The sequence below is a fragment of the Arctopsyche grandis genome, chromosome 2, assembly GCF_051622035.1.
Source record: "Arctopsyche grandis isolate Sample6627 chromosome 2, ASM5162203v2, whole genome shotgun sequence".
Classification (NCBI taxonomy): Eukaryota; Metazoa; Arthropoda; class Insecta; order Trichoptera; family Hydropsychidae; genus Arctopsyche; species Arctopsyche grandis.
The window spans coordinates 24,136,196-24,149,373 of record NC_135356.1 but is presented as its reverse complement, the minus strand read 5'-3'; the positions used below and the strand labels follow the sequence as shown (position 1 = coordinate 24,149,373).

The 13,178-nt window shown below is 31.0% G+C and overlaps 1 protein-coding gene across 1 annotated transcript; it reads left to right on the top strand.

Moving 5' to 3' along the window:
- Nucleotides 1–2,804: 2,804 nt before the first annotated feature.
- Nucleotides 2,805–10,578, top strand: Aplip1 (JNK-interacting protein Aplip1). Its single transcript, XM_077446024.1, has 9 exons — nucleotides 2,805–2,896; nucleotides 4,785–4,912; nucleotides 4,970–5,047; nucleotides 7,678–7,941; nucleotides 8,014–8,223; nucleotides 8,822–8,939; nucleotides 10,003–10,165; nucleotides 10,249–10,430; nucleotides 10,506–10,578. Exons 1-9 carry the CDS (start codon nucleotides 2,814–2,816, stop codon nucleotides 10,576–10,578), a joined length of 1,299 nt encoding a protein of 432 aa, XP_077302150.1. The 5' UTR covers nucleotides 2,805–2,813.
- The last annotated feature ends 2,600 nt before the right edge of the window (nucleotides 10,579–13,178 follow it).

Sequence of the window (13,178 nt, the reverse complement as noted above, 5' to 3'; positions counted from 1 at the left end):
GAAAATTGGCAAACAATTCACAAATCCAGGTCTGACCAACAGCATACTCTGAAAAATTCATTTTCATTCGAGGCCCGGACCCAGGGATCGAACCCGGCACCTCTCGACGCTAAGCAGAAGCGTAACGACTGAACTATGCTGCTGGCTATATTATATTTCGAATCCTTGAAAGACAGCAACTCATGCGACTAGGATCACCCGACCGATTAAACGAACGAATAAAAACTATTATTAGACAAATTAATATAGACTTCTCTTCATGCATTCTACCTATAGATACTAGACCACTACGATATACAAATGAGTAGATACGATATTACAACTCGGACATACATATAATATACAGTAAAATCTTTGCTCCTTGATTTGGGTAGTTTGCATAATATAGGATTTTATTTATAGCTTCATAATTCACAACACATATTTATTTATATACCTTTCCAAGAAATTTAAGTGCTTCTATTTCAGAGAGCGAAATTATTTGACAGCAGAAATACTTTGACTTTAAAACAATAAGAATGATCCATTATGAAAATGTGGTGAAAATTCTAAATTTAATTTCGGCGTTCTAATAATAATGCCTACAGCTAATCGGTGTGAGCAAATAGAATTGTCAATGAGTCACGTGGTGACTTGGCTGTGGAAAAGTCACCCTAGTGACCATTCAAGAGCTCATTTTCCAAGTCTATTTTCCGACGAACTTGTCTTATTGAACCGTTTCTTAGCGGGCTCGACAACAATTGAATTTCGAACCAAATGCCGTCGTAAATAAAATTTGTTTCATTATTATCACGCCATTTTTACCAATTACAGAATTCTATGCATATGATAATTCAGAGTATACACAGTTATATGATGTGTATACAAAGCTATATGATGTTACAAAGTAAATCCATACGTTCTTAGTACTAAGTAGATTTTTTTAGAATTACATAAAACATTATTTCGAAAATAGATAACTGCACATTTTATTAAAAAAAAAAGCCAATTTATATTAAATATCAAATCATGTCCCTTTGTTAATGTTATTACAGTTTGATTATACTAATTAAAATGATAAATGTATTTATGGTAAAAGTAGAGAAGAAAAATTTCCACCATGTACATAATTTACTGGTTTTTCGAGTAAGATATTTAAAATATGAACTGATTTGAATGAGTTTTCCCAATTTTTACTTAGTAACAATATATTTTGTGATCACGAGAAAATTCAGCCTCGAGACAAACGAATTTGAACTCAGAATCGATCATCGATTGTGTTTCCGTGGTTTTTATTTGATTTGTTTATTGTTTTACATATAAAATTAAGAGAAATATTACTTCAGTAACCCAGTATTCTGAACGAACCCAGTATTTTAGTATTCTAAACGCAACCCAGTATCACTTTTTTTCAATTACGATTAAAACATTTATTGTTTGTAAATTAATTATTTTTATTTGTTTATTGTTATTTTTTATATAAAAATAAGAGAAATATTATTTCAGAAATCCAGTATTCTAAACGAACCCAGTATTCTAGAATTCTAAACGCAACCCAGTATTTTAAACGAAATACGATAATGTAGGTTTTTCAATTACGATTAAAACTTTTCGTATTTGTAATTTAATTCTGAATTGAAAATCAAGATGGTTCCTTTGAATAATATGAGAACATAAATTTGGAGACTAAAATATCACGTGTTATTGAATTTTCTTCATTCCAAACACTTTTATCTTGAAATTTTTCCAGAAATTAGATTAAAAAAATCTTCCACTTATGAATTTTGGAATAAGATATGAAAATTAAAAGAAAAGTGGATAAAAATGTTCTAAAAACTATTGGAGCTTCTCGGAGAGATGAAAATACTAGATTTTATTATTCCATCATTGTCACACGTTTCTCACATTTTCGGCCACATTTCGGATACACTTTAAGTAGTGTAAGTCATCAGGTCAACTAGTTACTTCATGATTATTTTTTTTCTTTCTTAAATGCTTTTTATTATTACGAAATTACGTTCACAATACATCTTATATCTATTTTAATAGCTACTGATCTACTGATCATTTTCTATTTTACAATTTTATTTTATTTGGTTAGTAATCATAGTATTATATTATTCCAATGTTAATGTACAGCATAATAGGAAAAATAGCTCAAAAACCTATTTACAATCCTTATAAATGCTCATAATACATCTAATACATAATATTAATTAAAGACTCACTAAAGTCGATGACCTAAAGCAGATTGTGTTTAGGTAATCTGTGTGTTATACCTGAAGGGTATAGACATATTCTTGTAATCACCGAGACCCTTCACAAGTGTGTTAGTATGGTTATTAGTGATTCTGTCATAGAATCTACCGGTTAGTTTGTTAGTAATGTCTGTAACAAACGGAATATTATATATGGCATACTGTTTTTTCAAGTATATATGGGTGTATTATAAATTATTTTTAGGGATTTATTTTGTATTACTTGGAGCTTGGAAAGGTTAGTATTCGAGGCGTTATTTCATACAGGTGAAGTACTAGTTACTTCATGATAAGTGAGAAAAATAATATTCTTCAGATTATTTCCTTCGTATGCATTCTTCATCCTAAAATTTTTTACTATTTTCTAATACCATTATGAATGCACTGATTTTGTACATTCTCAAGACTGCTCTGTATAAATTTCAAACAGAGGGTGGGTACTGTTTCGAAACCCGACAGTGGAGTACCCCGACTGCACCAGTGCGAACGCCCCTGCGCACCCCTGGCAATCAATAGGGTGGAAGCGGCCATGTTGGCGCACGCGCTCCCTCACAAAAGTTCGTCAAGAAAACAGAAATGGCTGACAGCGAGTTCGAGGAGCTGCGACACATTTTCAACAGAAGTAGCCAGCAGAATAAGAATACGTCGCCCTTCTACTCGTAAGTGAACCACCCCCGACTGCGCCCCCCGAGCGTGCGCCCCCGCGAAGCCCCCATCCGTCGACGACCCTTCACCCTCGACGTGTTATATACATACATATACGTATGGCCGTACACTCCCGATCAATCGGCATACGATTAACTACTCAATAGTCAAATCGGTCACGTGACCGATCTTTTCCACCGAGAAAATTGATAATTTTCCATCATTGAAATTTTCCTACAACATTGATTTCATATTTACATGCCATATTGTTAAAATTTACGGTAAATCAATACGATTGATATGTTAAGCAAATTGAGCGAATGCTTACCAGTTGAGAGTGGGTTTAAATTTCATTCGAAATCGATGATAAAACCGGCATGATTGTAAAACCAAAAATTCAACCTACTCATTGAAAATATCCTTTACAATTTTCCTTCCTATAAACTCAGATTGGAAAACGTAAAGCCATTGAAAATGAAACATCTGCACTATATGCCACGTATTACAAATTCTGTCACGACAAGTCTACCATACTCGAAATCAAAGAGTCTAATCTATTATTTGACTCTCAAACTTCATATACTTTGGAGGCGGTTATACTGAACTCCTTTACATACATATTATATATAAATTTATATATAATTCATATTTTAAATTAAAATGATATTTATTTCAAGTTACAATATGTATGCACGCTCGTGGTGCAAAAAAAATCGATATGTAATTTCCCGCATCGAATATGTATGTATGTATGTGTCACGCATTTCCTATAATACATATGTGTGTACATATGTATATATGTGAACGTTAGGGTGACCTTATGCTAAATATATTTTATGGTTAGGAATCAAAATGTATGTTGAGTTTTTATATTAACAAATTTACTGTAATTAGGAATAGACATTTCCTATCGTTAACAATTGATTTCAAAATAAATAAATTGAATGTATTCTATAATGCCATCCAAATTTTATAATTATATTATATACATATTTTATTTTATTGTTACAATCAATATACACTCATCATTACAGATCGCTCCAATGCGACGAGTGTACGATAACGGTCAGAAATACAATAATACATATACAATCAAAATACATAGCATATAACAATTAATCAGTACAGAAATAATAATCATAGAGACATCTATGGATTATTTTTAGATTTTTTGTGTACAATTATTATTACAATTTTTATACATATAATAAACACGAAATTATAGAAATATCTTTAGATTTCAGATTACTGTGCATAATTTTTACAAATTATACACACAGATTTTGTGGCAACAGGAAATGATCTAATACCAATTTTCAGGAACCGTTTCAACAATGATCAGATAAAATTGGCAAACTCTGATAGAGAAACGATCGATTTGGAGTCACAAAACCCCCAAACCTAACCAGCAGTTTGACGAGGACTCGAACCTTCGACCTCAGTGGTGCTAAATATATACGTTACCATTAAGCCAAACTGCTGGCTAATATACATATGTTTGTATGTATCGAAAGAAAATGTAAATTTTAATGAGATCATTCTATAATATTTACTGATTTGTCTGTGTGTGAATGAACAAATCTGTCTAAACCAGTTATAACAGTGATAAATTGTCACAGTGACGTTATAGTCGTCTGTCATGCTAAAAAGGTTGGCCACTTGAATTGACATTATGTACATACATATGTAGTACCATTTATGCTCTCCATGGTGCTTCTATTAATTACTTACTGATTGTAAACGTCAATGTTTATTACTATAATCTAAGTGGCCAATGATTATCGTATGACTAACGACTGTGTAATGTTTCCCCTGCACATTTTATAGTATTTCCGCAAAGTGTTATATCCGTTGATTAATTATTGGAATGAGCAGATAGTCAAATTTTGAATTTGTTTAAAGCTTGGTGCCAAATGTAGATATCGAAGAAGTGTCTCCAACATCATCTCAGAGTGGGAGCTCCTGTGGTGGCGACACGAGACCCATTCAAACGGGTCCAGCAATTCTTGATCAGCATACGAGGGCGAGCAGTGGCGAGGATGACGAGGACGACGATGGGCTCAGGATCACCAGGGTCAATGGCAGAGGTACTCCGACCCTGGGCTGGAACGGCAATGGTGAGCGACGGCGACGGAAACTTCCGGAAATTCCCAAAAACAAGAAATGTAAGCTCAAGGAAGCAGAAACGATTCGTAAAAAATTCACCTAATCGACATTCATATTTTTGAAAATTTCTCACACAAGTTTTTTCGATTTTCCATACTGAAATTATACCATTTGTTTTCATCATTCCATGAAAATCAAACTATTATAATATAAAAAAAACACTTATTGAAAATATCACTCGGTTTCATTAGCGATACACGAGGTCGTTGTAATTAACACCCTGCATATTATGAAGACATACATATTTATTGCAATGGATCGAATGATATTTTTAAATTATTGAAATATTGTTGAAACGTGCTTGATTCCCCTGCTTTTTTTAATCCATTAAAAGTCAATCATTAATATTTCAATCCAGTAAAAAAAAAATCAAAAATTTAAATTATGAAATTGACTGTATATGGATTAAAATTATATGTTAAAAAGTATATATTTAATAATTATATGTACATAAACAATTGTTTATAATATTGATTTACAGGTATTTAAAATAAAGAAGATTTTTTTTCTTTTTATTTTCATTTTTCTGTGAGCGTTGATACAGGCGAATTTTATTTATTGCTTGCTTAATATTGCCCGATATCTATTTTGCTGATTTTGCGTTTGTTTCAATATAAAGTGAAAATGTTTCTTTAAATTTTCAGCACATGAGATATTAAAAAAAAAATAATATTATAAAACTATGCCAAATTCTGCAATTCGACAAATTAAATGAGTATTTTGTTGTAAAATATCAATTTTGGCTCAATGAATAGTACCATATGTATGTAAGTATGGCATTTAAAAATATCACAGCATGTTAATATGCGCATTCTTTTATGCAAAATATTGTGCGAACGTTTTTGCATTGTATCATACGTACCTTTAAATAACTATGTGGTGTTGCGATTCTCATCATCGTATTTTCTATGTATTAAAATATTTTGTGAGTTATTAATGTGAAATTGCGACTTATGCGATTTTTTAAATAATCTTTAAACAACTGGACAAATATGTATGTACATATGTACGTTTGTATATTTAATAAGACGTACATATGTATGTATGTAGTACCAAATGTACGTGTCGATGTAATGCTATAGGAAATTTGAGAACGGACATCACTAACTGCATATAAAGCTGATTTGATGGATAGATTTAATTACATATATGACGATATGGATTCCACGTGATTCTATCCCATTGACGACTCAGGTAATTTTCACTTAAATATTGATAAAAAAAAATGCAAGCGGGGAACATGCACGTGAGATCAAATAGGTTTACTTATATGTTTACAATATTTATAAATGGAAAAGTGCAATGATTTTTGTAAAACAAATCGTTTGGAATTCAATATAATAATCAATTGAAATGCAAAAAAATACTCAGTGGGCAACGATGATATGGTACCTTATTATCTCCCAAAATAATAATGCTACGATAATTAAATGAAAATCTAAATAAACTTTCATTTTTCCCAAGATGTAATGGTTTTTCAAACGTGATAACGATACCATTCACTGCCTTGAACCAATTCTTGATAGTTTTCTCATTAAAATACGGATAAAAATATTTGTTTTCAAAAATTATATATAAAAGCTATACTTACTGGGTTTCATGTCTACATATATGAGCTATGCATAATGAATAAGTGGTATTTCAAGCAGTTTCAAAAATGATCTTGTCAAATCATTATTTCTGGATAAATTATTTTATGTTCTTGGCTTTAATGAATTTCAACTATGTGTATATTAGGTATATTTTTAAATCATCATCATCATCATCATTTACAGCCATACACCATCCACTGCTTAATGAAGGCCTCTCCAACACGCTTCCAATCGTCTCTGTTTTGCGCAACTCTCATCCATCTCACCCCACACATTTTCCTAATTTCGTCTACCCATCCTCCCCGTGGTCTTTCTTTTACCCTTTTGCATTCTCTCGGGTACCATTCAATCACTTCTTTTGTCCACCTTTCGTCCATTCTGCTAGCCACGTCGCCCATTGCCATTTCTATCCACTATGTCTACTACCCAGTGCCGGCCTTACACCCGATGGCGCCCTCGGACAATTTTTTTAAAAACCCCCAAAGGAAGAACTTTCGCCTTTGGCGCTCTAATCTAAAATTTTGAATGGCTTTTGGCGCTCTAATTTTAAAATTTAAAGCGCCTTTGGCGCATCGTTCGGCCCCCTAACTTATTTGGCGCCCTCGGGCGCTGCCCGACCTAGCCCCCCCCTAAAACCGGCACTGCTACTACCCTTGTCATGCTTCTCACCCACGTGTTCTGCTTCCTGTCTTTCCTCGTTATGCCAAGCATACATCGTTCCATACTTCTTTGAGTGATGAAGTTCATATATATGAAGTTACATATTTGTAATACAAAGAACATTCAATTATTATTGTGCTATTTTTTGGGGATATACAAGTTTTTAGATAGGAGGTATCATTTTTATTCATCCCGTTGCACATGTATGTATATGCATATATTATGTATAAATTTAAATGTTAAAAGCATTAAAATTATTATTGATTCCAATTTTTGCTTATTGTTTGCAAGAAACATTGTTCTTTTTAAACGATTCGTTTAATTTCATGCGTTTAGACGTTTGGTATATGTTGCAAATTGATTCTTTCGTTATGCAGCATCCGTTATGTCACTGTGCGGCCATCCCGCCTCCTTGGCGGAGGAGTTGGGTGCGTTGGCTGGACCACTCACCAGGCCGGGATGTCAGGGTAGACCTTTGTTGGTTTTAAAGTGTGGATATTTACTAGATGAAGACTCAAGTCCGGATTCAGATCGGCTTCACAGTCTCGGAGATGTGGACAGCGGACATAGTACGGCTCATTCTCCTGCGGACACCGGACCGAAGAGTCTATCTCCAACACCCATGCAAATCATGCATACAGGTGCATACAAATCTGATCGACTTTCGTACGATGAATGTAATGAATTAAAAATGATATTGTTACGATCGTCAGGTTCATTGTCACCATCGTCAAGTTGCAGTACTAGTAGAGTGCCCTTTCCATGTGGAAATAATGGAGGAGTATCGTTCAGTCAATTGGAAATGCTAGAAGCTACCCATCGGGGGCTTCATAAATTTATATCGAGGCATCGCGATGAAATTGATTTGGAAATAGGTGATCCGTTGTATGTTCAAAAAGAAGCTGATGATCTGTGGTGTGAAGGTTTGTATGTACATACAATGCATTTAAACTCATGGAAAATCATGATACACAGACAAACTAAACCTGTTTCAATAAAAGCAGATAAGCAAATCAATAAAAGCAGTACGTAAGGTGGTTTTATATCAAAAAGGTGTATTTTATCTTAAAATAATACGTATTTTCTTCCATCAAAAAGAGTCTTTATCAATGTACCCAATACTCATACAAGATTTTTAAAATCATCAGTCACTAAAACAGTTTTAATTGTTCTTACACGTTTAAAACCTACCTAGCAGAATATTTAAAATACACGTATGATATAAAAATATTGTATGTATGCGTTTAAAACATATACATATACCTTTTTCTATAATTATTCATTTCAAATGGTTCATAATAGTTTGATAAATTAAACTATTATTATTGTTTTCAAAATTGTTGATAATTATGATGATCAAAAGAAACATATAAATTTATTTGGTAAAAACGTTCAACATTGCTCTCAATTCTACCTACATATGTAGATATATTGGTAATTACCCAATTTACATTCTACATATAATAAATACATTGATGATCAACTATGATATAATTTAATGACTCGTTATTTGTACTGCAGGAGTTAATTTGAGGACAGGTCAACAAGGAATTTTCCCTTCAGCTTATGCTGTCGACATAGATTACAATGACTTTGATCCTGCAAATGTGCAAGTAAAAAGGGAACGCTATTTGTTAGGGTCAGTGTTTTGATAATACAATGTGCGGCAAAAGTCCCTTTACAAACAATTTTTGATAAAATATGTCAACTAAATGTACCCAATAAGTCTAAAACGTTTTAATCAGAGTTAGGATTTTATAACTTAGTATTATTTTCACATTTCTGTACAAAAATTATACCAGGCTAATGTGAGCCTGTGTGAAATTTTCATGCAGTCTTTCTGTGAGCTTCATATTTCTAACTAATTCTTAATCTTTAAACTTGTTTACTAATGTATTAATTGTTGGTACTGATGGGGCAATTCAGATATAGGTTTTTTCATTCCAAATTGACCGTTTTTCATTTCAAATTGACCCTTTTTCACTTCAAATTAAAACTTTCAAATTGACATTGAAAAGGGGTCAATTAGAAATGAAAAAAGTTTGATTTGAAATGAAAAAGGGTCAATTTGCAATGAAATAGGGTCAATTTGGAATGAAAAACCTGTATTATAAAATCGCCTAAGATCATTATATATGGGTTTGGTGCATCCGCTCTAAAATCGCCAGACAAACGAACGACAGATTAACAGAACGGCAGCTTTAAACGTATTTCTCGTTTTCTCGAATGATGGATTGCACATCAGATGACGAGTAACCTTTCGATGTGCACAGATGCAATTATTAAAATGGTAATTATTAAAATTGAGTTGGATCTTTCTGGCGAGTTTAATAAGGCAAGATTCGGAACTTATCCATCATTCGAGAAAACGAGAAATACGTTTAAAGCTGCCGTTCTGTTAATCTGTCGTTCGTTTGTCTGGCGATTTTAGAGCGGATGCACCGCATCCATTATACATATATATCGATGAGGGTAAGATTTTTTTTGCAGAAAAAGATATTGAATTTAATGCGTTCTGTAATTGTGTTTATAATATCATGAAAAACAAAATCCAAGCCCCAATATCTATAGAATAAGACATTTAAATGAAAAAATAGTTCAAAAGTAAAAGTAATTTTGCCGCACTTTATATAATTTTGACAAACTTATTTTACTATTGACATTATTATCTTTCAATAAATACTATGTTTGTATAAAAACAGTTACTTGGGGTCTGTGGAAACGTTAGCACATAAAGGTACTGGAGTTGTGTGTCAAGCGGTGAAAAAAATCGTGGGCGATCCAGGAATGGAGACCAGATCACAGCCGTGTATATTAGAAGTATCAGATCAAGGTCTACGCATGGTAGATCGATCGAAGCCAGGAGTTAGTTATTTTATGTGTATATATGTATTTCGTTTGATATTCATATGGAAACATGTAAATTTTTATACTTGAATTGATTGCAGAGACGGGATAACACTCCATGCATTGATTACTTCTATTCATTGAAAAACGTTTCCTTTTGCGCATTTCATCCGAGAGATCATCGCTATTTAGGATTTATTACGAAACATCCAACTTTGCAAAGGTTTGCTTGTCACGTGTTCCGTGGACAAGATTCTACTAGACCTGTAGCTGAGGCTGTCGGGTAATGGAGTAGAGTTTTAATATTGAATGAAAAAAAGTTGGGCTTTGATAATAACAATATGTTTTTGCACTTTAGGAGGGCTTTCCAGAGATTTTATCAGAAGTTTATTGAGACTGCATATCCTATTGAAGACATATATATTGAGTGAGGCGTACAGTATTTGGTTCGATACGTATTAAAATTGATTATGTTGTTAAATGTATATGGCATTCTGTGCATGAAAGCTGCATTCGCCGGACTCTGTGATTTTGTTATACTATAATCAGTTGTGCAATTTTTTCTTATTGAAATTATAGATCGATGAATTGTAGTGCGAAATCAAGAGCATATTTAATGTATGTATTGTACAACTTTTATGCATAGCGTGCCGTTATTGTACGTACGATGCTTCCAGTTTTACTCATTTATAATGACACGTAAAGCAGTATTTCTACCATTTATTTTGTTTCGAACCTTTTCACTATTTGAATATTAGCTTTGAAAGCTAACTCTTGCAAAGGTTGCAATATATATTTATTAAAAAGTTCTTTCGAATGTGTTGATGACGGGGCTTCCAATTGACCGACAAATATTAGCTGGTTGATCAAAATTGAAATAACTATTAATATTCAACCAATTAATTAAACTAACGATAAATATTAGATAAATACGGCTTACTATTAAAAATTAAATGTACTAAAATGCTAGAAATACACATGTTTTTTGTTAAACTGGAAATAAGGTAAAATTTATTATTGATACTGATTATTCTTTACGGGCTCAAATATTAACATCTTATTTCTTTAATTTGAAAAATGTATGTATATTGTTTGATAACTTATTTAAAAAAATATATTTTTTTTAAATATAAGTTTCAAACATAATATTTAAATTTCGGTTTCGAATAAAAATGTTTTTTTTTTAATGTAGCTATATATTATGTGTGTAATTATAGTATTATATATGATATATGAGTATTGCTCAGATTTTTGAAAAAATAAAGAATTTTCTTCAAAATTTCTTCCATAAGTTCTGTATTATATTTGAAAATTTTTTTGGTTGACGTAATCTCCAAAAGGTTGTATTTATTTATTCATTTATGGTATTTCCATATATGGAAGCCCTAATTGCTGCGAAATATCATTCAATATATTGCTAAAGAAAGTAGTTACATACTGTTTTAGTGGTCTTTATAATTGAGTTTTTCTGTGATTGTTTTTGTATGATGAATATGTAAACACATATTATGATAATAAAATGAAATAATATGTGAATGCAAATTCATAACGTAATTATGTTTTTTTTATATAGTTTGTCATGTGATATAAAAAAGTACACGTAACATGCTTTAGGCAGCGTATTAAGTTAAATTGCGATGGAATTATTTTGATGTATTGTTAAAAGGTACAAACGTTATCTACTATTTATTTTTATCATTATTTTAAATGAATTTTCTACACATTATTAAATATTGATTTCATAAATTGTATTATACATACACATGTATATTAACTATTTGTCATTAAGAATAACAATTTCAATAGCTCATTTCAAATGCTCTTTAATATAAATTTGGTTGAGATGTCTGCATCAAATCAAGCTACATAAATATAGTTTTTATATTTTATATATTTTTAGAAGAATGAAAGCAATGTAAACTTTAGATACTTATTGCTTATATTTTTAAAAAGGATGAACCTCAAATAATCAATTCAAAGCAAATAATTATGTAAACTTTTAATTGATGTGAAAAAGAAGAAAAATACCTAAAAATATATACATATATATATATAAATATATATATACATATATATATTTAAAATACATGATTAATATAGGAATTATTATAAATATTTCTTTTTATTGCATATTTTTGCATGTAAATTTCAAACCATTAATCTTTTTTGGTGACTTAATATTGATTTTTTTTTCATAAATAATATAAATACATATATGTATTCAAATACACAATATGAATTCAAGACCATTTCATTCAAAACTTGTGAATAATAATTTAAAGTTAATTTCCTAATGACTTATTGATACACAATGAAAGAAAAATGCAAATATTATAACCCACTTTCTCTATGTACAAGTAATACATTATTGTAAGGAAAAATATACCCATAAGTAATACTATTTTATTATGAAAAATATAAAACACATTAGTCACATTTGATTGCCATTTCCATTACTGTAAAAGCATATTGATTTTTTTAAATACAAATACAGAATTTTCAATTTATTTGTCTTTGAAATATGACAATTACCTGTATAATTTCAAAAACAAATTGTTTATTCTACTTTGTATATAGAGAAAGAAAAAATGTGAATCTTAGCTTAGATATGAATCTCTTCTCTACGCTGTGATTGTAATTGTAAGTATTAAAATACAGTTTAATAATAGGAAAATAAATTTAAATTTATTTAGAGCATTAAGAATTCGGAGATTATTTTTTGTTCGATGTGAACTTTCAGTTCTTGTTTAGCTATTGAATTTAACACCGCACAAGTGGAAAATACAATAAAACCCTATAGGAAAAAATATACATATATAAAAAGAGAAGCATATACTATTGTGCACTTCCAGAACAATAAATTCTGTATTAGCATATAAAAGTATTATACATACTTGTTATAAGAGACATTTGTTTATTTAATTTACTTATTTATATGTATGTATGTATATTATATTTTCGACCAAAAACTTACTTTATTAACATTATTTACATACACAAACACTTACTATGTATATTTTAAGATATCACG

What these genes read in the sequence shown, in the direction of transcription:
- Aplip1 (XM_077446024.1), top strand. Translation starts at nt 2,814, where the DNA reads ATGGCTGACAGCGAGTTCGAGGAGCTGCGACACATTTTCAACAGAAGT. An exon ending in CATGCAAATCATGCATACAG is followed by an intron (nt 7,942 to 8,013) that starts GTGCATACAAAT and finishes TACGATCGTCAG; the next exon opens with GTTCATTGTCACCATCGTCA. An exon ending in CCTGTAGCTGAGGCTGTCGG is followed by an intron (nt 10,431 to 10,505) that starts GTAATGGAGTAG and finishes TTTGCACTTTAG; the next exon opens with GAGGGCTTTCCAGAGATTTT.